Consider the following 25897-nt stretch of genomic DNA (forward strand, 5'->3'; position numbering starts at 1 on the left):
CCACATTTGTTTACATGGGTATTTTGGTAATTTGGCCGTTGACGGTATAATTGAATATTTGTTGTATGTTAATGATATATTGTGAGACCACATTATAATGTGGATTGGTTCGAGAATTTCGACATGAGACGATCCTTAAACATGATTTATCGGTTTGGTCATAACAGGTTTGAGCTCGGGGCTCGGGGTGAGTCTCGGGGTGATATTAAAGGTTATAGCGTTACCGGGGATTTTAGGGTAACGGGTTATGAAATATTGGTGTTTGAGGATATTGAGATTAGCGGGAATTGGGAAGCGTTAATTATGATTAACGTGTTAAGCTAGAAGTACCAATTTTGCCCTTGGATTGGTTTAAGAGGCTTTGGATGGTATAAGGGCATTTTGGTCATTTTAGGGGTGGATATACTTGTTTTAAATGGCTGAAGGTTGTAGAATAAAACAGAACAAAACAGAGGCTCTATCTTCTCTTCCCGTACCTTCCCATAGCTTCATCTTCTTCATTGCCTTCTTTGAGAGTTTTGTGTTCTTGGTGGTAATTCAAGCTAGAGGAACTTAAGGCTGGGTTGGAGCACTTGTGTTAGCCTGTGAGGGAGGTTTAAAGCTAGTCTCAAGGTGAGTTTTGGCCATTAATTATAGCTGGTGCTCTGTTTTTGTTTAACTTTTCAGTCATGGGTTTTGGTTGTGGAAAATGTGAATCCAAGGGAGTTTTTATGTTGTTTTGATTGGGGTTTAATGTGAGTGAGCTAAGGTTGTTATTTGGGGGTTTAACTACATGTTTGGAGGGGGTTTTATGATGGTTTGAGAGGCTGGTTTGAGAGAAAAACGCACAGGGGGAAAATCTGGTTTATGCGTGGGCTAGTTGCTGAACTGGGCTGGGTGCCGCGGCACGGCTTTTGCGTGCCGCGGCCCATGCGCGTCTGGCAGATGGGGGCTTCTCTGTTTGGGGGCGTGCCGCGGCACAGCTTTTGGGGGCCGCGGCCCAAAAGGCCAAATTGGCTAGAAAGTGGTTTTTAGCTTAGGGATTCAAACCATAGGCCTCGGGGTTGGACCTAGTACCCGGTTGGGTAGTATTTGAGGTCTCGGGGGCTGGGATTTGGTTTGGGAACCCTCAGTTATCATTTTTATTGATGAATCCTATATTTTGGTTATGACCAGGTGACTGTCGAGGAATTTAAAGGTTGATCGTTCTCAGGGGTCGTTCATACTATAATACTCACTCGAACCAGAGGTAAGAAAACGGTGTTTGAGTACAGTTGCACCCTGTATAGGTATATGACATGTGTGGTTTGATACTTGAGGCATGTTGGTTGATATATGTGGACATGGATTGCATATTAAATGTTGTTGAACGTTGTTTACCTGTTTGAGACACTGACTAGTCAGGGACCGACTCTAAAGTCGAGAATTATGCATTGAATGGCTCTATGGCATTAATGCCAGACCGACCCTAAGGTCGGAGAACTTATAAGCGCTTGCCTGGTCTATGACCAGATGTTTATGGCCAAGGTATATGACCCCGGTGATTGTTGTCACATGGCCAAGGGACGTTTTCCATTGCACGACTCTAGAGTCGGGAGGAAGGTTATGTTGGTGACCATTCACCATACACCTGTCCCAAACAACTTATGAATGATTCACTTCTCAGTTAAGCCCTAGTGACCCTATCGTCACATGGCAAGAGGGAGCGATGCTCATTACTGTGACTTTTGGCTATTGTCACCTATTTGCTGGACTGATAGTCCTGAATGGTTATTATGATCGTTGTTGATATTATATCATGTTTTATTATGTTTTCTTGCTGGGCCTCGGCTCATGGGTGCTATGTGGTGCAGGTAAAGGGAAGGAAAAGCTTGGCCAACCCTGAGTGGAGAGCTTGGGCGATGTGATGTACATACAGGGCCGCTTGACCGCCACGGTCAAGGAGTTCTCAGAGGGACTAGGGGTTTACCCTATTTTTGCCGCTTAGGCTGGCGAGGATTGTATATTTGGAACTGTAGCAACTCTTTTGTAACATGAACTACTTGTAAACATTTTAAAAGGCTCATGAGCAGTTTATTTACTTAATGGAAAGTGTCCTTTCCTTTTTACTGGTTTTACACCTTAACCTGTTAATGACACCTAGATTACGTTTTTAACCAAAGGACTCGGGTAGCGGGTCAAATTTCCGGTTCACCGTAACTGTTCTGGGGTAGCCAGGGCGTTACATGTAGACTCCATTTCGAGGCCGCTGAAATTGTACTATGACAATTCCGCAGCTGTAGCTTTCTCTAAGAACACTCGAAGTACTTCTCGCTCAAAGCATATTGATATTAAGTACTATTTCGTTAAAGAGAAAGTTGTTGAATCCCTCATTACCATTGAGTACACGCCTACCGCTAGCATGTTGGCAGATCCACTTACAAAAGGCTTACCTATATGTGTGTTTGCAGAACACATTACCCGTATGGGATTACTAGGGGCCTAGATTACTGAGTTCAGTGGGAGCTATTTTATGTATTGAACATGCTAGTATTTTGTGTGGAATGCTTATGACTTGTATTTATGAAACATGCATAATGATATTTGAAGTCACTTCTTATTATTGTTGTCATATATATGAATATATATTGTTGTTTGACGAAGTGAAAGGTACAAAAGAGACGAATGCGCATAGTCTCAAATTGATGTACCACATGCATGTTTGGTTTAATGATTGTTATTGTATTTGAATGTCTTCAAGACCGAATCATAAATAATATATGTATCCTATCGATATGATATTATATATGATTTATTAGACTGTCTTTTTGTGATGGACAATATTAGGGTGGTTTGATTATATTGTCCAAGTGGGAGAATGTTAGAATTTTATATGGACTAATATAATTACAAACATAATTCCATTATCACAATCATTTTCTAGAGTGCCTACGAATAGTTAAAGACCATAATGGGATGGTTAATATTAATCTAATTGCAATTGAGGCACATGGTAGCACTCTAAAGACTATAGGTTGGCCCATTAAACCACAGTCTACCATATCTAATAATATAAGCCCAATAGGCCCAATATACCCCTTAGGGTAAGAAGGCATACGAGACATATATATAGAACATATATGTTGTTGGGTGAAGATATGCATGTGGTTTTTGGTAAGGGTTGCTCTCCATAAGTTCTCTCTTGTATTGCTATTTTCTAATCATCTTTGTGTAGATCGTGAGAGATTCAAAGATGAACATTGGAGACTCAATGTCAGGTATGTTTTATCTCTATCAATTGCTATCTTCAATTCAATGCTCTAAATAAAATGTGTTCTTGGATTGTTGTATGAGCATATAATGTTGTTTTGAATCTGATTTATGGATTTAATGCTCATAATATTGTTTTAAAATTATCATGGATTGCATGATAAAAAGCATGAGGTTCAATCTCAAAATCAATTAGTGATGAATGAAGTAACTCACACTTTTATGTATTATTGAATATACTCTTATGTAAAAAGTGATCTAGAAGTAGAATGGAATGCATAGTAAGAATCATGAAGTTCAATCTCAAAACTAATTAGTGATAAGTAGAATAACTCATGCTCTTATGTATTATTGAATGTACTCACACATTTTCCATTTGAGATATTTTTCTCTAAAATATATATTTTTTTTTAATATTAGAAAGATAGCTTATGGATGCCCAAAAGTACCCACTAAAAATATGTTATGAGATGAGAATTAGATAGTGCTCATGACAAATAATTATTTTCAATAAAGAAATATATTTGTGTTGTGTTTATAAGATTCCAAAAAGATCATTGACATGATGATCTTTATAAAATAGACATTATTGTTTGCTATGTATTAATTGTGTCTCTCATTGTGTGTATCCAACTTTTTGACTTTTTCTTTTGGTATAAAAAAAAATGTTACCAATATGACTAAGCAGCATTGTTACAACTATTTAGTTTAGTAATAGTTCTGATAATTATTAAGTATTAGGTCTAACCAACTATTTTTGATTCTTCTAGTTTAAGCTAACTCACCTCAACACCTCATTATAAGCTTAAATAAGTATTTTTTTTAAATAAACAGCACATAAATTTTATTTCCAAAAATTATAAATAAACTTTTTTAAATATTTTTTTTAATAACCAATCTAATATTAAGTTGAGTCTGTCTGATCAAAGGTCTAGCGGTGTAAGAAATTGTTATTGTAAATAATTTTAAAATTTGTGTTTTTAGTAAAAATGGAATTAAAAAAGTTAAATTAGCAAATAAGGCAGTTTTTTAAAAATAACTTTGGATAAAGTTTTCATTGACTAATCATTTTTACTTTCTTTATTGAGTTTTATAAGTAATGAAACTGATCAACATCACGAATATGCCCCTGATTATGTCAAAAAGCACTTTCCAGATACCTGACATAGTAGGGGTAGAAAAGTCTTTATACATTAACTAGAACTATATTATACCGAACAGTCATAACATGGGGTCAAAGCTTTTCCATGAACAAAAGGAACCTTGTTAAAATTATCTTCTGCAAAAAGAAAGTCTCTTTCTACAGGTACGATCACATCTTTGCCTTTTTATTACATTTATTTTAGTCTTAATTTTTTTACTTTAATAGATTTCTATGATTTATGCTGAGATATTTGCATACAAAATTGTCAGCTTTATTGATGTGTTTAAATTTCATTTCCGGGAATTTTACAGTTTGATCTGTTTTGTTGAACATTGTTTTGTTTTTGGGGCAAACCCTTTTGAGTTTATGGTTAAATTATTGGCTTATTGCAATTGGTTTCAGTTAAAGTTTGGTTCTTGAAGCTTTTCTTTTAATATTTTTCTATGTAGTTGTGTGCAATGTTCTCTGGGTTTTTGTTTGTGTTTGTGTTTTTATTTGTGGTAAATAGAGTTTCTTGGTTAGATTATGATAAAACTTCAATTTTCAACAAGTGCTCTTTGGGATCTTATTACAAACAGTTGACGTTCATGTTTAATATTATAGGCTAGGATTATACAAAGTGAAATCAAGCTTCATGGACGATGGTCTTGGGAAGATAAAGATTATTCCAGATCACTTTACACCTTCAGAATCCAGTTTGGAATCTCCTCAAAGCAGTCCTTCTCCTTCATCTATTTTAAGGCCAAGGATTGATAGTTCATTGAGGTATTTACTTTTTCAAAAATAAAACAAGAATGGAGAAGAAAAGAAGGTAAGGGAAAAATGGAATTTAATGGCTGTTGAGTTGATCTCAGTTTGCTTTTCTCTGGTGTAGTATAGGTCTCATAGTCGTTTGAGTACACGGAGAAGATTTAGGAGTGCTGCATACATGTTGAACTTGTTTAGTCTAAGGGGACTCCCATGGAGTTCTGATGCAGATGGTGAAAAAAAGGTTTTTTTTGAAGAAACTCTCTTTTTCATTCACTCACAAATACAAATATATATACATATATATATATATATATATATTGGTGGGTGATTTGTTGATTGTGGTTGGGGAAATTTCTATGTTCTGACCACAGTCATTGATGTCAGGTTGAGCTTACTGCTGCAGAACTTGAATCACTACGGTCAGAGCTTGCTGAAATAGAAGAGAGGGAAGCTCATTTAAAAGCTCAGTAAGGGAAACTTGATGCCCCTTCTGATTAGGATATAATACTATTGGTTTTATTTTGACTTTTAGGCAAATCTTATTTCAGCTTCATTAATGGCTAATGTGTAAGTCCCAAGTGTTTGAATCTATGGCCTTGAATCATAAAGAGAAAATGGCTTCCATTTCATTCACAATATATATATATATATATACATGTATGTTAGACTTGTATGAAAGACATGGTTTGTGCCTAGTAATATCATCTTGGAATTGCTTTTTCTTGTCATTTGCTATTGCACTCGTTAATGTTACAAGCTGCGCCCCTTTGTTTTCTTTTATTAGATTCTTTTTTTTTAATTGGGAAAATACCATTTTAGTTTCTGTGGTTTTTCTGAATACGCGATCGGCCCTGTGTTTTGTTAAATGACAATTCAGATCCTGTGTTTTGTTAAATTGATCAAAATGATATCCTAGACTCGATTTTGGTCAAAATATTTTCAATTATAAGATCAATTCTCAGGTCGTTAGTGATGCGATGGGTTCAGAGAAATTGAGAAAGTGGTCGAGGAGTTGAGAATGAAATATTATATTTGAATTTTTTTTTACCAAAATTGAATATAAGGTACTATTTTGACCTATTTTGTAAAACACATAGTTCGAATTGTCATTTAACAAAAACACAAAGACCGATCACGTATTTAGGAAAAACACAAGGGTCTAACTAGTATTTACCCTTTTTAATTTTAGTCACAAATCCATTTCCATTGTATTGACAATGTCATGTTTCTTTCAGGTTGGAACATGTTGATGAGGTTCTGCGGTCAGCTCGTCTTACTGGCTATTTATACATAAGAACGGTAGTGATCGCTCTCAGCACTTATTTTCTTTTTATATGTCTTTTACTACTACATCTGTATTTGACTAGTAGTTTGTCCTTAAACATCCCTCAAATAGAGATGGGAAGCACTACCAGGAGAACCTCCAATCGACGACTTTGAGGTTGATGATTGGCTTCCACGTTTTGTTGTCCTGCACGGAGTATGTCTCTTCTTCTATCTTTATTCCACAGGTAATTAATTGTTGAAGTTTAAATATTTTTGTTACAAGTACAATTAAGATGTTTAATTATTTTCGGATTTTCAGTGCATTTTGTCTAGTTTAACGAATGTTTCTTTGTATTTTATCAAACGGTCTGCGAACAAGGTTGTTCACTATTTAGCGAGAACCTCTTGTTTATATGCATTTTTGATTTAATAAGCTTGCTTTGTGGTAGCATATTTTAACACTAGTTGGGAAGTGGACTGTAGTCTAGGTGGTGCTATAGAAGTGGGCAATATTATTGGTCTCACTCCTGAATTGCTTATCTCGATTTTAAAGGCTTTGGAATATATTTTTTTTGGTAGTATGTGCAATAAGTAGTTTGGTACCGCTTGTGAAACTAACTCGTCGTAGAGGCAATTCCTGACTATATTTCCATTGAGTGTGTTTCAACTGATTAGTCATGGGTTTTCATTTGAGTGTTGATATTTGGCATCTTAAGGTGTCCAACACCACATGAGGTGGCATTTCATGATTGATTAGCGATACCAAGTGGGATCCAATATTAGATTGCTCCAATAGCGGTATGCCACCTTCTTGTGCTGTTAGACACCAGTGGTACTCCTTGGCAATTTTCTTTTCATTTCATTATGTTTTACGTTCTTATGGTCTGAGTTTATAAGTAGATAGTTCTAGGTAGGCTTAGTACTCTTTTTGTGGTCATTCAAACTACCCTAAGTTTCATTGTATCTGTTTAACAAACATGACTACAAATCGCAGTTGATTTACTTGTCCACAGTTGATTTGGATCAATGTGCTAAGCAAAACAAAAACCTTGCTTGGAACATTAATTTGGCATCTGTCTCCAATAGTTCTTAGTACTAGAAGACATGTATTGACATGATCTTGTAGCTATATTATGAACATTTCAATAGCTTGGTAGCTGATGAACTTAAAGATTAAAATTGCAGATCTGAGTCCTCAGGACTCCACCCTGTTATCTGATGTTATTAAAATAGGTTCCTTGCCGAGCTTTGTTCGAGAGGGAGAAGGAACAGTATATGCCTTTTACATCTTAAGTCGCCAAGGCTTGCGAATCGAATGTTCAAGCAGTTCTAAGATCAAGGTAGTGTGATTTTCACAGTTTACACTTCCATGTAACTTAGAAGTGTGATTTTCTTGGCTCTAAAATACTGTATACAGTTTACTAATTTATCAGAAGAAAATAGAACTAACTAGTGGACAGTTTGAATGTGAATATAAGAACAAGAAGAAGACTAGAATCATCAAGAAAAGTAATTTAAAACAAAAAAATGCAAGGGGGGAATCTCATTTGAATACATGTTAAGTATTTTTCTTTGGACTGGTTGATCATTTTTCAGTGATGGTGGTTCTTTCATTCACATGTATCTGTTACTATTTTGTGATTCACCATAGTAATTTAATTGTGTTGATTTTTCAGGTAGATTCCTGGCTGTTAGAATTACAAAAAGACTGCAAAGTGGATTTTGATACTGAACCTCCCAATGAAATATCAGATGGTAAAAAGTGATTTTTTTACTCCTTTTTTAACTGTAACCTGTAACCTGTAGATAGGTGAGTTAGATTTATGTCTGAACTAGTTAATTGAATGTCAATATAAGGATAACTCATTCATTATGTCTCTTGTACATGAAATATCATTAAATTGAAGAACAAGAAGGTTGTCTTTTCTCACTGATCTTTGATTCTTATTTTTCATATATAGTTAAGACTGGCCCTCTACTCTGTAAAGATCACTTAATATGTATTGTTTACTCAATATGCCAGAAAGGTCTTTAACTATATACTAAAGCTTGAGTTTGAGACAAATGTTTAGCAAATATAACAAAGTAAATAATAATGTTTCCAAACCAATTCTAATCTTTGGACTTTAGAAAAAGTAAAGGCCTGATTTGCTTTATAGACTCTTAATAGCAATGTTTTATGTACCAAAACATGATCACAGAAGTAAATAAATAAAAGTAGAGTCAAGTTTTTACATAGAAAGGAGAAATATCTGAAAATGATAAAGTTGAGAGAATCTGCTTTGTGTCAAGTGTCAACCTCAATCAAAAGAATAAAGTGGTCTTTAAAACTGAAGAAGAATACCCACTTTTCATTTTCCTCTCTAATAATTTTTATTTTCTTGGGTTTATTTTTGGTTCTTAATTGAAAAGTTACCTACACAAGGGAAGTGGAATATTGTGCTATGTTGTCCTCTATAGAAACTAAGAAGCTTCCTAGCACAGTTTCTTTTTACTTGCAAAAGTTAAAAAGGACCAAACAAAGGGATTCTACCTTCTCATTCCACCATACACATAATAGTGCCATAGCAAGAAACAATTAAAAGGAAAAAAAAAAGACATTTTTTAATTAATTCCATTAAATCTTAACTAAAACAAAGGTGGGAAAAAATCTCTCATAAAAGTAGTAAACAATGATCCCTTGGTTCTAATTCTTAAAATTCAAAAACTCTTTATCTTTTAATTTTTCCTAGACTATGTTTACATCTTGAATTTTACCAAGAATTTTTTTTACGAGGAAATAAAGTAGAAAAAAAAATGAAAATTTTAAATTTTAAAAATGAAAGTTTTTAATTGGTAGGAAAAAAACCCTTGATTTTAGAACAAATATTAAAGTAGAAAGAAGTGTAAATTTTGACAACCTGTTAGTGACAAAGGCTATACATATGCCATATCAGAAAACAACAAAATTCAGATAAGCAAGCAGTCCTATTATGACTCTATTGGAACTGAAACCCCTTTTTCCTTGTTATACTTCCATACTTGAAAGAAAAGGATCGAAAATGTTATGAGCAAAAACTAACATACAGAATAATAATGATGTTAAGTTCTATGAAATAGATAAACATTTTGTTATAAAAAATAATTAAATTAAATAAATAAAAAAAGATAAACACCACTAAAAAATTATTGTCAGCAGCAATAGTGAATGGCTATACACAAAACATACCACAGATAAGTAGATAATACAACAGCCAAAATGCAGAAAGTGCTATGTTACCATTGTAGGTAGAAATTTAAAAGCATTCATAAGAAATGCTAATAACAGATAATAATGGACTTACTAAACAAGTAATTAAGTACTATTCTTCGTATAAAATAGGACATTTTTAAAGGGGAAGGGTCACAAAAAGTCCACAAAGACATGAAGGACATCCAATGCTACTGATTCGTTCACCTAATACTATTGATATCTTATACTAAAGAATTCTTAAAAAAAAAAAAAGATATTCTGAGCAATTACAATAATCAAGAGTTTAGAACCCTGAGCAGACTACCGGAAGGTGAAAAAGTAGTTGAATTCTGAATTAAAAAAATACCACAAAGTAAATAATGAATGAAAAATACTAAATGTCTGCATGACAATAACACACACAAAGTGGTTATATCTTAATACTCAACAGAAAAGACAGGCACAATGATTAAATTTTTCAGGGAAGACAAAGGCATACATACCTGCTTTCATCATCTCGGGCTCTAAATAGCTTCATTTTGAATTTAAATTAAACTCCTCTACTTTATATTTTGTTTTATTTACAAAGCAATAAACATGTCTTCATCTAGAGAGCTCATAAGCAGATGGCACATCGTGCAATGGATGACCTTTTCGATTTCTTTCCATGATGCGGCGTGCAAGGAAGACCTGTTTTCCCACCACAAAGATGAATGCCCTGCCCTTCCCAGCAGCACCTCTAGCTGTTCTTCCAACACGGCGAACATACTCAGATGGATCACGCGGAAAATCAAAGAGAACAACATGATCTACCACTCCAGCAAAATCCATTCCACGCGATGCCCTGCCATACATTTCATCAGAAATTTCTATATATGCGAAGAAAAATAATCAGAACATCAAATTTTTGTTTGTGAATTGTTTCAAACATACACTAGAGAAAGCTACAGCAGTTACCTATCACTGCAAACTAAAAATTGTGACCCACTGTCCGGACGAGAATTGGAAAATTCCTCCAAATTTGCGAGCCGCGATTCTTGAGCCATAGCAGCATGGAATGGTAGAACTTTAACTTGGTTTTCTTTTCTATCAAAACGCTTTAATGCATTCTCAACTTTCCTACATGTCTCTATCTGTTAAATAGACAGAAACAGCTGATACAGGATTACTAAAGTTCCTCATAAAAACCACATAAAGTAAAGAACTATTCATGCCTAAGGAGAATTTTCTTGTTACCTTATTACAAAAAATTATTGTTTTGGGAACTGGACTTTCCTCCACAAGCTGCAGAAGCGCAGATTTCTTGTTCAAAAATGCTGATTCTGGAGTTTTCTCAGTCTCGTCACCTCCACTACAATCTACAAGGACCTGAATATCGAAAAATTATGATCAACACATAAAATTTACATATTATTCGAAGATATCCTAGTGATCTATGTAATTCTTAGAAACCATAACAAGTAATTAGTAAAAGCAATTATGGAACTGACCTCTTCTAGGCCAGTGCTTATTCGGTGCATCCCGGGTCCCATAGTCACCTCACAATCAGGAAAAACTTCAACTAATTTGTTGTAAATGGCAACTGGTAAAGTTGCAGTCACGAATAAATATTGAGTGGTAACAGGTGAAGAACTTATCAAATTCTGTAGCACTGGTTCGAAATCTTTATCATTAAAGAGTATGTCTACCTCATCTAGCACGGCACTGCAATACAAGGTTTTAACTCTATTGGACCCAGTAATTAATACAACTATTTGTCCAGGGAGTTTCTGGATCAAAGAGAGATCAAATCTATGGGTTTATCAAGAACACCACTTAAAGATTTTTCTGAGGTAAAATTTGTTCTGTAAAAAAGCAGATAAAGCAGCAGAAAAGTATATACATATTTATATGACATGCAAGAAAAATTAAATGAGCTTAAAGTAGCAATAGGAGCCATAAGATATTCCAAAGAAGAAAGGCATACCATCTTAGATTTGTTAACTTCAAAAAACTCTCTTTGATCATATACATAAAACGACCTGGTGTTGCTATAAGGACATCTACTCCTTGTTGTAAACTTTCAAGTTGAGTTTTCTGTCGAAAACCACCTGTCACAACCATTGACTTGAAAGGGACCCCACTTTTTGACATTGATCGACAATTGACCAAAACCTGCCAAATTTACAGTTGCATTAACTAAACACAAACTCATAAAAATGTTCAAATGATATAAACTTTATTTTCTATTTTTTCTGTATAAAAGATAGAGAAAAAAGTTGTATTTAAAAGAGCACCACCTATGTAATTAATTTTCAGTATCTTCTTAGTTCACCAGATAGAAAATAATATGTTTTAAAGGTACTATCGAAAGGGAGCGGCATTGGATGATAAGAAACTAAATCTTTACAGTGACAACAAATAAAGCAGGTGGTGAAATATTGACGTTGCAACATTACTCGAAACAGTCACAGACCTGAGAAGCCAACTCTGCAGTTGGTACCAGTACAATCAGTCGAGGACTCTGTGACGAGGATATGCTTACTCCATCAACTTCTTCTTGCCTAAGACGTTGAATTACAGGAGCAAGATATGCTAAAGTCTTCCCAGATCCACTTTGATCAGCTAAAATACAGCTCTTTCCCTCTTTAACGGGTGCAAAAGCTATGGCCTGTAGTTGATAAAAACCCACTTAACTTCAATGCTAGTGTTTATAGTATTCACACACTTCAAACTCATAGTTCTCTAAAGAATGCAAGACAAAGGTGATTACAAAGCCATGACATCGTCCAGCATAAACCAACACGAATATGGATATGACATATTGACATACATGAATTAAAATGTATAATATAGCAATCTCCAAAGAACAGGAACACACTATAATCATCAGCCAAAACAAATTCCAGCATCATATAAAAAAAAATTACAATTCTTTGCAAGCTAAAGCAATATGCAAAATCTTAACAACCTAAATCAGGAGACAAAGAAGCAAATCAGATAAAAGAATGCCAAGAAAGTAAAACAAATAAGCGCGTGTTTGTTAATTCGCAAAACAATTGGAAATAAGTGAAATCTTTTCGCTTAAGATTTAAGACACAATACTTGAAAGAATCCCTTTCATAAGGAAGTGGAAATACATGAACGAAAACACAAAAAAAATGAATTCAAAGGTTGGGATAAGGTGAGGTTTACCTGAATATGTGAGGGGCGTTGGAAATTGAGCTTCCTAAGACATTCAATCATGAAATCACTGTAACCCACATCTCTAAAAGACTTTCTACTGAAAAAATCAGAACCAGAAGAGAACTTGGTTCGAGGGGTTGAATCTGGTTCGAGTGAGTCATATTTCAAGTTCCATCCCTTGGAAGACGAACCCACTCTAGTTCCACTGCCTTTTCTGGTCCATTTCCTAAGTGGTGGTGGAGATTCAACACCATCATTATCATCACCATCAAATGATGGCAATGGCGGATTTTCGGTTCGTTCTTGTACAACAAGCTCCTTGGGCCGAGAAGTTCTCACTCTCTCCACTTTCAACCTGCCAAAAGATGACCTCGAACGTAAAACTGCAAACACACCAATGGCGAAATTGGACTCCGCGAATGGAAAAGAAAGAAAATGCAAGTAGAGTAAAGAAAAGCACCTGGAGGGGATTGAGTTTTGTCCAAGTCTATGTTTGCGTTGTTGGAAGAAGAAGAAGAAGCGTGAATTGAGGAAGAGTCAAGGCGGCGGCCATGGCTGAGGCGGTAGATGGAGATGGAGTTGGAGTTGGAGTTCCAATCCAACTTCAAAAGCGGAGAATAAGCTTTCACCAGCATAGCTTTGATTATGAGCAGAAAGAGATAAAGATGCAACTCAGTGAGACTCAAATAGACAATTTTTGTTTTGACAAATAGCAATTTTACCCCTCAACTATAGCATTTATACGGTTTTGCCCCTTTCAACTATTTTTTTTTAGCCAAAATGTGTCTCGGAGTCGGACTATCAAAATTATTGCAAACATATCCCTTTTGTTATATTATGTATACTTTTTGAAGTAGTTTATTAAGGGATAACTTGAAAAATACCCAGTTTTAGGATTAGTTAACTAAAAATAGCTACTAATAATATTTAGTTGAATATTACCCACTTTTTTAAGCACATTTCATATATTACCCTTAAAATACTACTAGAAGTCCAATGTAAAAATCTCAATCTTTGCCTCTGTCGTGTCATTTACTTCCCTCTTTAAACAATATTCTACTGTCAGTTCCACTAGACCACTGTATAATGGGTAGAGTCATTAATAGTTTGGGTATTAATCAAAGAATTTTAAAAGGTGGGTAAAAATTAAAGAAGTTAACTTAAATTGGGTACTAGGTGTAATTTTCACGTTTTTCGTTTATTAATAGTCAGATGTAACATGCAAAATTAACGCATGAATGTTTATTAATGTAGTGGCTAAAAATTAATTGTAGAAATTAGATGTGGTACCCAATTTAAAGGAACTTCTTTTATTTTCACCAATTATTTTAGATTTTGACCTTAATACCCATTATTTCATTAACATACCTATTATATACCTCTCATTTTATATTGAACTAGTGGAGCTGGTAGAAGATTATTTAAATAGGAAAGTAAATAGCACGACAAAAGCAAAGATTGAGATTTTTACATTAGACTTCTAGTAGTGTTTTAAGGGTAATATGGGGAATATGATTAAAAAAGTGGGTAATATTCAACTAAATGTTATTAGTAGCTATTTTTTGTTAACTAATCCTAAATCTGGGTATTTTTCAAGTTATCCCCTAAAAATTTCACAAGACCCAAATCAATTATGCTATCAGCCCAATCAGAAATTATAGCTCATTAAACACTAAAGAGACCATCAAGTTAAGTCCGTAATAAACTACTTTGAACAACCAGGCCAGTCTTTGCCCCAAACAAACCTTAGCCCACTCATCAAGAGTAGTGTTGGATTTTGACTACTCTGTAAGCCCAAAAAGTTTTATAGCAACAAAACAAGTCAAAAATGTGGGCAAGGGAGTTGGGTCAATCTATAACTCACCCAAGAGAATATGTATTCCTCCTTTTTTGGAGGAAGATCGCTTCTCACGCTCACTCCTCAGTGGCTAAGCAACAGACCATTGAAAACTCTATAAAAGCAAGTTTCTGGACCTGAACTATAGCATTTATACAGTTTTGTTTTGACAAATAGCAATTTTACCCCTTAACTATAGCATTTATACAGTTTTGCCCCTGTGAACTATTTATTTTAGTCAAAATGCGTCTCGAACTATAAAAATTATTGCAAAATTATCCCTTTTGTTACATTATGTTCATTTTCACATGCAAAGTTACTGCATGCAAATGTTTATTTAAACAACTGAAATTAGTCTAAATAGAGATTATTGACGTTAAACATACAAAAATTAATTATAAAAATACAGATATATATCTCAAAATTTGCTATTTTACTTATTATGATTGTCGAAACTCATCACATTAGTGTAGCATTAGTACTATATAAACAACTTATTAAAAAAATTAACTAAATATAATATAATTGGCACATTTACAGTTGAGTTCCTAATTACTTTTTTTTTTTTATGGAAGACTAAAATATCCTTACATAAACAAAGAGTTCTTATGTGAATTGTAAAATATTACTATCATTTATGCTCAAATACTATATTCCATGAATTATATTGTGATAATAGAGTTGTAGTGTATAATACCTAGGAAAATCAATAAGTTGTACCGGAAAATGAGCTTATTTCCATAATTATTATGACTCAATAGGATAAGGTTTGACCTAACCACACAAAATAAAAAGAACCAAACGGTGTCGTTTTGACATATTCCAAACTCATTCACTCCCAAATTGATATTTGAAGATGAGTCTCCTCAGATTTCCACATCTGGTATATATGTATATTTTTCTCTGTTTTCGTTCGGTTTTTGGTGGTGTAATTCATGTTCTTTTCAGCATAAATGTGTTGATGTAACAATTTCGATCTTTCTATTTCGGGAGGTACTTAATATTAAATGTTGATTCTCCGATCTCTTTCGGTGACACAGATAGCTCTGATGATCTTTAAATCACCTAGGTGTACCTGCAAAAAAGATACTCTGATGCTTAAGCCAGTTCCCTTTGCACAATAGTTATACAATCCACTCCCTGATTGGCTACTGCTGTAACAAAATTTCCCGCCAAAATACCTTCTTATATATCCAATTTGCAAAAGACAGAAGATAAATTCACCTCTAACTCGTGTTCTCTGTTCTGGTCTAAAAGTTTCATTTTACTCATTCCCAAAAATAACAAGATATTTTGGCTGAACATTTTGAGCCCAACAAAATGTATAGGGTTTGTTATGATTTTTCAAAGCTTCATGCTGATTTCTGGTTATGTGTTTGTTTTAGTGGAAAATATTTTCATCCCAAAAAAATTTAGTCTTAGAATTAAGAGTTTGATAAGCTTTAGGATGAAAATGATTGGTTTTATTTTCTCAACTCGAATGTAGATAGAATAAAAACAAGCTAACATACAAACAAACAAAAAGTGGGAAGAGAAAGAAAGAGATTTTTGTGTAATGATTATTATTAGGGTTTATAAGTTTTTGGACTTGTATTTTGTTTTATTACTTGTTTGGAATTTTATATTTTGATAAATTATTTTTTGGACCCTATGTTTTGTAAAATAAAACATTAAACTCAATTTTGATGAAGAAAAAATTGAATATAACAATATAATTTTTAAGCAAAATGATTTTATTTTTTTTCTAAATTGTTAGTTTAGTAAATTATTTACGATTTTAGTTGAGAAAATATTGACCAAAATCGGGTTTAGGGTTCTATTTTAACTATTTTACAAAACATAGGGTTCAAAAAGTAATTTATCAAAACACAGGGTCCAAAAGATAATTTATTAAAACAGGATCTAAACACATAATGAGACAAAACACAGACTCAAAAAAGTAGAAACACTTATTATTGAATTGATAATTGTTAATCGTTTTGGTGTAGACGTGGGAACCTTTGCATGGTTCACGTACGTGTATAAATACTGTTTTACCATAGCTGTGGTGGCTGTAATTATAGAATTAATTGTTGTCTGCATTGTGAAAAAAAAGAGTGAATCAATTGAATAGTTGTTTGTTGTGGGAAAAAAAGGCTATTTAATCATTCGTCTACTGATTTTGTTTGTTATAATTGGGTATAAATAATAATTAATTTGATGTAAAAACTTTCCTATCACTAAAAAAAAAGAGAAATACAAAGTCTTATATTGTTTTTAGGGTTAAATTTTCTCTAATTCTTATTTATATAATCATTTTATTCCATTTTATCTAAACAAAAATAATTTATAGTTTTATTAATATAATTTTTAATTTTTTAATTAATTTTAATTAGAAGAACTATTGACCGTCAATCATTTAAAAAATTTGTTTTATATTTATTTGATATTTTTATAATATAAATTTGTAATTTATGAATACAAATTATATAAAAAAAATTTGTTCAATTTGTATGTAATTACAATTTATATTTATACATATGAATATAAATTATATTTAAATTTTTTGTTATATTTATTTGATATTTGTAATTTTCTGAATAAAATTTATATGAATACAAATTATATTAATGTAAGAGCTGAAAAATTAATTTATTATGTTAAGATTTTATGATATTGTGTAGTTTTTAAATTAATGAATGTAATTTATTTATAGTTATTCACAAAAAATAATTTTAATTATTTTTTTAGCATATTATATTATTTTTTTCGGAAAAAAAAAATTGCACCCTAAAACCAATTATTGAGTCCGCCACTGTGTTTGTTATGTAGATATATGAGTCTTTATGATTATTTTGTACGTTTTTGTAGTTTGATTTAAACCCTCCCGAAATAACCATTATAATCAGAGTCAAACTATATAGAGTAAGACCATAACAAAGCATGTCTATAACCAAGTGCAATACTTGTGAATCTTGAAACAATAAAGGTGTTGTTGTCTATTCTGTTTTTTTTTTCTTTCTTTTTTTTATTCCCCTAGACTTTGTTTTTGTTGTCAAAATTCAATCTTTTTTTTTTTTTTTCTTTGATAGCAAAAAGGAGAGAAGGGGGCTACCATTGCGGCTCCCTTTTCAGGACGTTACTACGAGAGCTCCAATCCTACCAATTAATGTTCGCCAAGACCTTACTCGACGGGTCGACCCCACCTACGATCGGATGTGTGATGCCCCACGTCACTATGGCTGCTTTCTGGAATGACGACTGACCCTACAAACCAACACGAGGCTTTTCAGCGTGCTTTGTCCTCACTCACATGCTTCCTAGGAAAACTTCCCATGAGGTCACCCATCCCTAGATTAACCCAAGTCAAGCACGCTTAACTTTGGAGTTCTCAAGTGATAGGCTACCGAAAAGAAGATGCATCTTGTTGATATAGGTAGTACCCATCAATCCATTTAAGCCCTCTTCAACTGTGTAGTCTCATACCTACACAATCTTAGAATCATCACACTTGACATTCCCAAAGCGATGTGGGATTGCACAGCTTACCCGGTCTTTCCCCTTGCGGATCATGGGATTCTGACTGTCACAGGATATATCACTTGAGTCACATCAACCAAATGATACTAAAGCGACCTTAAGCCAGAGGACAAAGGTGGCTGGACTAGCGCACACATTTAAGACTTTTTGGACTGTCATTCCTTGCTGCTAGAAAAAGTCACCCAGATTCAAACCTTGATCTCTAAGACATCGGACATGCCACTTTACCATTAAGCCACGTGGTTGGTGGTTTCCTTGTCAACATATATGGACACTTTAACTATTTGAAATCTTCATAGCTTAAATGAAAAGGACTATTGTCTCCTGCTTTAGTTTTAAGCGTTTTTCTCGAGTGTTAAGAATAATTGCTTGGGGAACTTTGGCAAGCAAACTCCATAATTTTTTTCTAGACAGTGTGCTTGAATCATCAAAATTTGGTACTGAGAGAATAATGCTGTCATATTTTCTACTATCTTAGTCCACAAAAAGTAAAATTGGGATTTCAGGGTAAGTTGTTACTGACCACAGTAAATGGTGAAATATTCTAAAATGAATTTGTAACATTGTCTAACATATATGTTTGGGCCTTTTATATTAGTTCAACCTGCTAAAAATAAGTGGCAAAATGTTTTATATGATATGAAATGGAATAGTGAAAGAAGAGAGTAACTTCAATATACTTATCTTCGATTCATTTCAGAGTAATAATAAATGTATTTTTAATTTGCACACTCAAATTACACATCATAACGTGTAAAATCACGATAGTCCTTAATAGTTTTGACAATTTTTATTCTTTTCACTTGCATATAACTTAGAAGTATGATTTTCTTGGCTCAAATCTAAGATAAATTTTGAAGACAGAACTGCACTGTTTACTTATTATAGAAGTTTATCAATGCAAGACTATCAAGAACACAATTGAGAGAATTGAGTTACAAAGACTTGCAAAAGCTTAGCTTGTCTTTGAGCTCATGGCCTTTATTTATAGACAGAGAATACAAGAATAAGAGTTGTTACAACAATTAACTCTGTAACTAACTCTGAACAAAATTTAAACCAGAAAGAAAACTAACTAACAAAACAGAATTGTTATTCTGTATTATCCCCCCTCAAACGAAATGGTGTAGGATACACCTTGAGTTTGGATTTGAGATAGAGAAATCTTTCTTTGTTTAAGGCCTTTGTTAGTATATCTGCTACTTGGTCTACTGATGGAACATATCGAACTTCAACTTGCTAGTCCAGAATTTGGTCACGAACAAAGTGAAGATCGATTTCAATGTGCTTAGATCTGGCATGGAACACAGGGTTTGCAGCAAGGCTGGCAGCTCCTTGATTGTCCACCCAGATTATAGGAGCAGAGGGTAGCTGAATTTCAAGCTCAGTGAGGACAGATTTAATCCATTTGATTTCTGCAGCACAGTTTGCAAGAGCACGAAATTCGCTTTCAGTGCTGGAGCGAGCTACCACTGGTTGCTTTTTTGCTGACCAGGAAACAAGATTCCCTCCAAGAAATACAGCATATCCACCTGTGGATCGACGATCATCTGGGCAGCTGGCCCAATCCGCATCAGAGTAAGCTTGAAGACATAATCTGATAGCTGGTGTAATGAGAAGTCCTTCATTAACAGAGCCTTTGAGATATCGAAATAGTCTCTTACATGCTTCCCAATGGACTGAGGTGGGAGCATGAATGAATTGACTTAATTTGTTGACTATGAATGCTATGTCTGGCCGTGTCAATGTCAAATACTGAAGTGCACCCAGTGTACTCCTGTACAGGTTATGATCAGGGAAAGGATCACCATTGCGGAGAGAGAGAATGTGAGTGGAGCTTGTTGGAGATGGACTTGGCTTGGCACCTTCCATGTGTAGCTTATGGAGGAGATCTGAGATATACTTGGACTGAGATAGGTACATACCAGAAGCTGTTCGTTTTACTTCTACTCCCAAAAAATAATGTAATTCCCCAAGATTTTTGACAGAGAATTCAGTGTTGAGTTCACTGATTAGTTGAGCAAGTAGCTTTTGATTTGGTCCAGTGATTAGTATATCATCAACATATACTAATAGGAGAATCAAATTGGAACCAGAGCCATGCACAAACAGTGAGTTATCTGACCTAGATATGGTGAATCCCTTGCTGCATAGTGTGTGTTTCAGCTTTTCATTCCAGGCCCGTGGTGCTTGTTTGAGGCCATAAAGTGCCTTGTGAAGAAGACACACATGGTGAGGTTTAGTGGAGTCCACAAAGCCAGGGGGTTGCTGCATGTACACAGTTTCTTGTAGTGTACCGTTGAGAAAAGCATTGGAGACATCAAGTTGTTGAATTGGCCAATTGAAAGAAACAGCTAAGGTGAGGAGTATCCTAACTGTTGTAGGTTTCACAACTGGGCTAAAGGTCTCAGTGTAGTCTATGCCAGGTGTTTGAGAATAGCCTTTAGCTACTAGCCTCGATTTGAATTTGTCGATCGTGCCATCTGCATTAAGCTTTATTCTGTAAATCCATTTGTTCCCAACAAGTGTCATGTGTGGCTGATAAGGGACTAATGTCCAAGTTTTATTTCGAACTAGAGCATGCATTTCCTGGTCCATTGAGGCATGCCATTTAGGGTCAGCTAGAGCTTGCTTAAGTGTTGTTGGTTCCTTTGGAAAAAGGGACTCAAGGAGAGGGTGATTGGTAGATAAGAATGCTTTTGGTTTATGTATGCCAGCTTTAGATCGAGTCTGCATTGGGTGGTTGTTTGTGGTTGGTGGAGGGGCTGTGGTGTTTGGTGTAGGATTTTGAGGTGGGGTTGGGGCTGCTGTTTGGGATATCTGAGGTTGTGGTGTGGGAAGTGTATCTGTATAAGCTGCTGGAAGAGATATTGGTTGGGTGGGAGACTCGGAACCAATTGAGTTCTGGTTGGTGGTGTCATGGTTGGAGAGCAAGCTGCTAGGATGTGGCATATCAATTGGTCTGGACACAGGAGAATGGACGAAGTCAACAGGTGCAGCAATGGTTTCTTGTGAAGGTGCAGACTGTCTAGTTGATGAAGATGCAGCATTTGTGGCTCCAGGATTGGGTACCTGATTTGAAGATCCGGTTGTATGTGCAGGGTAGTCTATTTCATTAAAAATTACATTTCTGGCAACATATACCCTGCCTTCAGTGTTTTCACAGAGGTATCCTTTGTGTTGTAGGCTGTAGCCGATGAAGATGCATTTGCTGGACCTTAGGTTGAGTTTGTTGTGAAGATAAGGTCTCAGGTGAGGGAAGCAGGCACACCCAAAACACTTGAGGAAATTGTAGTCCGGTTGCTTGTGAAATAAGCACTCATAGGGTGAGATATTGCCAATTACAGAGGTTGGAAGCCTGTTGATAGTGAATACTGCAGTGTGAAAAGCATGCCACCAATAGTCTAGAGACAAACCAGATTGAGCAAGCAATGTCAGTCCTGTTTCTGTGATATGCCTGTGTTTGCGTTCAGCTCTCCCGTTTTGCTCATGGTCATGAGGACAAGGATGTTGGAATTGAATTCCATTTTGAGCAAGAAATGAAGCAAAAGATCTATATTCTCCTCCCCAATCAGACTGAATTCTTTTTATAGGAAGCTGAAACTGTTTTTCAACTAGGATCTTGAACTGAAGGAAAGTAGCATAAGCTGCAGATTTTAATGTTAGAGGAAAGATCCAAGTGAACCTGCTGAAATCATCAATGAAGTGAATATAATATCTATAGCCATCCTTAGAGGCAATATGTGATGGACCCCAAACATCTGTATGCACTAATTCTAATGGCTGGGAGGCTCTAGAATTGGAAGTTGCATATGGAAGCTTATGACTCTTGCCTGTTTTGCAGGCTTCACAGAAGGCTAAGTTCTTTAAAGAACTTGAGTAATTTAGTTGAGTGAGAACCTTTGCAAGAGTTTTAGGTGCAGGATGCCCAAGTTTTGAATGCCAAGTATTAACATCAGGTATTTTATTAACCAAAAGTGATTCTGGAGACACAGATTTGGAAAGAACAGTACAATCCATTTTATTAAGATGAGAGTTTTTACAAGAGTTGGGGTCTGCAATGGCAGCCTTATGATTACAATCAGATGAAACAGAATCTAAATTGGATGAAAAGGATGACTGTTTTGTGGCAAGGTGACACTCTAGCTGAACTTGAGGATGTGGAAATGTATGGTGAGACAGCAAGTAGAGACCATCTTTCTCCCTTCCTTTAAGCAAGACTCTCCCTGTGATTTTGTCCTTAACAAAACAACAAGTTGAGTGAAATTCAAGAAAAACTCTATTATCTTTTGTGAGTTTGGAAACACTGACAAGGTTCTTAGTGATACTTGGGACTTTTAAAATAGAGTTAAGATGTAATGATTTAGATGGAGAAGAGGAGGGTAAGAAGGATTTACCAATGTGAGTAATGGGAAGTTTCTTACCATTCCCTACAGCCAAGGATTTAGGTCCATTGTAGGGGATTTCAGTCTCAAAGTTTTCCATTCCCTGAGCCACATGATTTGTGGCACCCGTGTCTGCATACCAGTCGTGATCAACACCAAAGTCAGGAATTGAATGGGAAGAGTGGGCCTGGGGTAGATCACCATCTTCAATTTCAGTGAGAAAGGCTTTGGATTCACCAATTCTTGGCGTGACAAACTCCTTGTCAAACCTGTAGTGGCAAATAGCAGCAGTATGGCCTAGCTTGTGACAGACTTGGCAAAGGAGCCGTGGAATGTTGTGACTACTGCGACCATACGATCGATTAGGTGGTCTATTAGAAGAAAATGAGTGCGAACCACGGCCAGAGTACCCCTGTTGTCTATTATAGCCATTGTTGGAGAATCTTGAGTTTGACATAGAGAGGTTTGCTGCCATTTTGGAGGAAAGATCGCTAACATTGTAATGTCGTTCAAGTCGACTCTCATGAGTAAGGAGAAGGGACTGGATAGATTCAAAGGAGAGATTGTCAACAAGGCTTGTGACATGAACCACAACTGGATCAAATTCTGGTCCCAGCCCATTCAACAAGTGCATAACCAGATCGCTTTCATCCAGTGGGTGACCTGCAGTAGATAAAGAATCTGCAAGAAGCTTGACCTTATCATAGTAGTCAGAAACAGAGAGATTGCCTTTGGTGATGGTGGAGAGTTGAGATTTAATTTGCAGAACACGAGCTTTAGATTGACTAGAGTACCTTTGTTCAAGAGCCTTCCAGGCATTGTAGGAGGTGGTGTGCTGGGCTAAAGATCCAAGAATGGTCTCGGACATAGACGAGCGAAGCCAGCTTAACAGTAGTTGATCCTTTCTTCTCCAGGTGGTGAACTCGAGATTAACTACGCCATTGATGAGTCGTTCAACTGGTGCCACTCCAGTGAGAAGAATGTCGTCGAGGCCATGGCCGATGACGGTGGGTATTACTTGTGACTTCCATGCAAGAAAATTGGTGCGATCCAGTTTAACAGTAAGGGAAGAATTTAGGGAATTTTGGAAGGGATTCCATTGGTGCGGCTGTGCGACAGGAACCTGAGTAGCAGTGGTCGCCGGAGTAGCGGTGGGATTGTCTAAAACACCAGGATCCATGGGAACCTGTGTAGCAGTGGTCGCCGGAGTAGCGGTGGGATTGTCTAAAACACCAGGATCCATGGGAGATTTCGAAGAAAATCAATGGCAATCTGATACCATATAGAAGTTTATCAATGCAAGACTATCAAGAACACAATTGAGAGAATTGAGTTACAAAGACTTGCAAAAGCTTAGCTTGTCTTTGAGCTCATGGCCTTTATTTATAGACAGAATACAAGAATAAGAGTTGTTACAACAATTAACTCTGTAACTAACTCTGAACAGAATTTAAACCAGAAAGAAAACTAACCAACAAAACAGAATTGTTATTCTGTATTACTTATTGATCAGATCAGAACTGACTAGTGGATGGTTTAGATTGTAAATACAAGAACAAGAAGACCAGAATTTTTTCACCAAAAGAAATTTAAAACAAAAAATGCAAAGATGGGATCTCATTTAAATACATGTTAAATATTTGTCTTTGCAGTGGTTGATCATTTTCCATTGATGGTGGCTCATTCATTCACCATAGCTTATGATAATTCATTACAGTCATGTCTTATTACTTGGTTTAATTGGGTTGGTTTTTCTGGTAGAATTACAAAAAGACTGCAAACAATGAAAACTGGATTCTGATACTAAACCTCCCCATGAAATATCATATGGTAAAAAGTAAATTTTCTTCACTCCTTTTTTAACTGTAATCTGTAGATAGGTGAGTTAGATTTATGTCTGAACTAGTTAATTGAATGTCAATAGAAGGATGGTTCATTCACTGTCTCTTGTACATGAAATATCATTGAATTGAAGAACAAGAAGGTTGTCTTTTCTCACTGTTCTTTGGTTCTTTTATTTCATATTATTGTTTACTCAATATGCCAAAAAGCTTGAGTTTGAGATAAATGTTATAGCAAATAAAACAAAGTGATTCCAAGCTTCATTAACATGGACACTTTGTAGCTTTGTAGATTTCTTGTATAATGATGTTTCAAAGCCAATTCAAACTCTACTATAATACTACTGAGACGAACATATTTTATTACTACAACGATGTTATAACTTAATAGAATTATATTTATAAAATATTATAAATATACACATTCAAATTTAAATTACATAATAATTGATCAAACATGTCAAATTTAATGTAAATCGTTGATAAACAAAAATGACATAAAGATATAGATACAATATACATAATTATATATAATGTTGAAAATATAAAAAGTTATTTTACAATATTAAATTGATAATTAATTTTATCGTGAGTTTTTAGTACGTAAGAGATAACATATATATAAATATATTTAATATTAAGATAATTAATACTCTGTGAAGACATATTTTCTAAAGAAGAGATAAAAAATATTATAATTTATTATAATATGAATTATTTATATTTATAGCTGAAGCTAAATTGAAACTAAATTTGTTTTTTTCAATTTTACAAGAATCAATATAAAGTAACACTTTATAAAGATTTTACTGTATTGTGAGGTCAATGATTCAATGTATAAGAAAAAAGTGGCAACTTTTAGAAGCTATTAAGATGTACGTTCAATTTTTTTATTTTTTTTTTGGTAAATATTGTCATTTTTTTTGGTAACTATTAAGATGTACCTAACATATACAGTTTCGTTTTTTTTTTTGAAAAAAAAAAAACTGTTGTTTTTAAAGATACTATGTCGTTTTTCTGAAAATGATCGTTTTTTGTAATTTTTGTCGTTTTTCAAAAAACTGTGTTCCATAAAGTATTGTCGTATTTAATAATGATGTCGTTTATAAAAAGTTGTCGTTTTTCTATATTTATGTCGTTTTAAAATAAAAATTGTAGTTTTTTAGAATTTGCCGTTTCCAAATACAATTGTCGTTTTTTAAAAACCATCACTTCCCAAGAATTATGTCATTTTGAAAAAAGTTATAATTTTTCAAGTAAATTGTCATAATATTCATTCATTATGTCTCTTGTACATGAGATATCATCAATATGAATTTTGCCACAGTTACTACTACCAGATTGTATCCCAAATTTTTTTGCTTATTAAAATCTGTTTCTGAATTATAACTTTACTGAAATATAAAACTTTTGTTGGTTTTCATCTACCTCATTTGACATTGCCACGTGTATAATTCAAATAAAAATATTAATTTAAAAAATTAGAAAATTAAAAAATCTATTTTATTATCAAAATGTTTTCATGTTTTCTTTAAATAATTTATTTTAAAT

The 25897-nt window shown here is 34.5% G+C and overlaps 2 protein-coding genes across 2 annotated transcripts; one reads left to right on the forward strand and one right to left on the reverse strand.

The window, feature by feature from the left end:
- Positions 1 to 4448: 4448 nt before the first annotated feature.
- On the forward strand, positions 4449 to 8318 carry LOC133778607 (uncharacterized). Its single transcript, XM_062218587.1, has 8 exons — positions 4449 to 4534; positions 4976 to 5137; positions 5252 to 5363; positions 5507 to 5589; positions 6358 to 6421; positions 6519 to 6633; positions 7574 to 7728; positions 8065 to 8318. Exons 1-8 carry the CDS (start codon positions 4476 to 4478, stop codon positions 8152 to 8154), a joined length of 840 nt encoding a protein of 279 aa, XP_062074571.1. The 5' UTR covers positions 4449 to 4475; the 3' UTR covers positions 8155 to 8318.
- A 1544-nt stretch (positions 8319 to 9862) lies between these two features.
- On the reverse strand, positions 9863 to 13426 carry LOC133778606 (DEAD-box ATP-dependent RNA helicase 50). Its single transcript, XM_062218586.1, has 8 exons — positions 13225 to 13426; positions 12774 to 13147; positions 12055 to 12249; positions 11566 to 11753; positions 11090 to 11303; positions 10836 to 10967; positions 10557 to 10732; positions 9863 to 10443 (listed from the first exon to the last, which is right to left on the reverse strand). The coding sequence occupies exons 1-8, from the start codon at positions 13397 to 13399 to the stop codon at positions 10203 to 10205; spliced, it is 1695 nt and encodes a 564-aa protein (XP_062074570.1). The 5' UTR covers positions 13400 to 13426; the 3' UTR covers positions 9863 to 10202.
- Between the last annotated feature and the right edge of the window lie 12471 nt (positions 13427 to 25897).

Source organism: Humulus lupulus, chromosome 5, assembly GCF_963169125.1.
Source record: "Humulus lupulus chromosome 5, drHumLupu1.1, whole genome shotgun sequence".
NCBI classification, from domain to species: domain Eukaryota; kingdom Viridiplantae; phylum Streptophyta; class Magnoliopsida; order Rosales; family Cannabaceae; genus Humulus; species Humulus lupulus.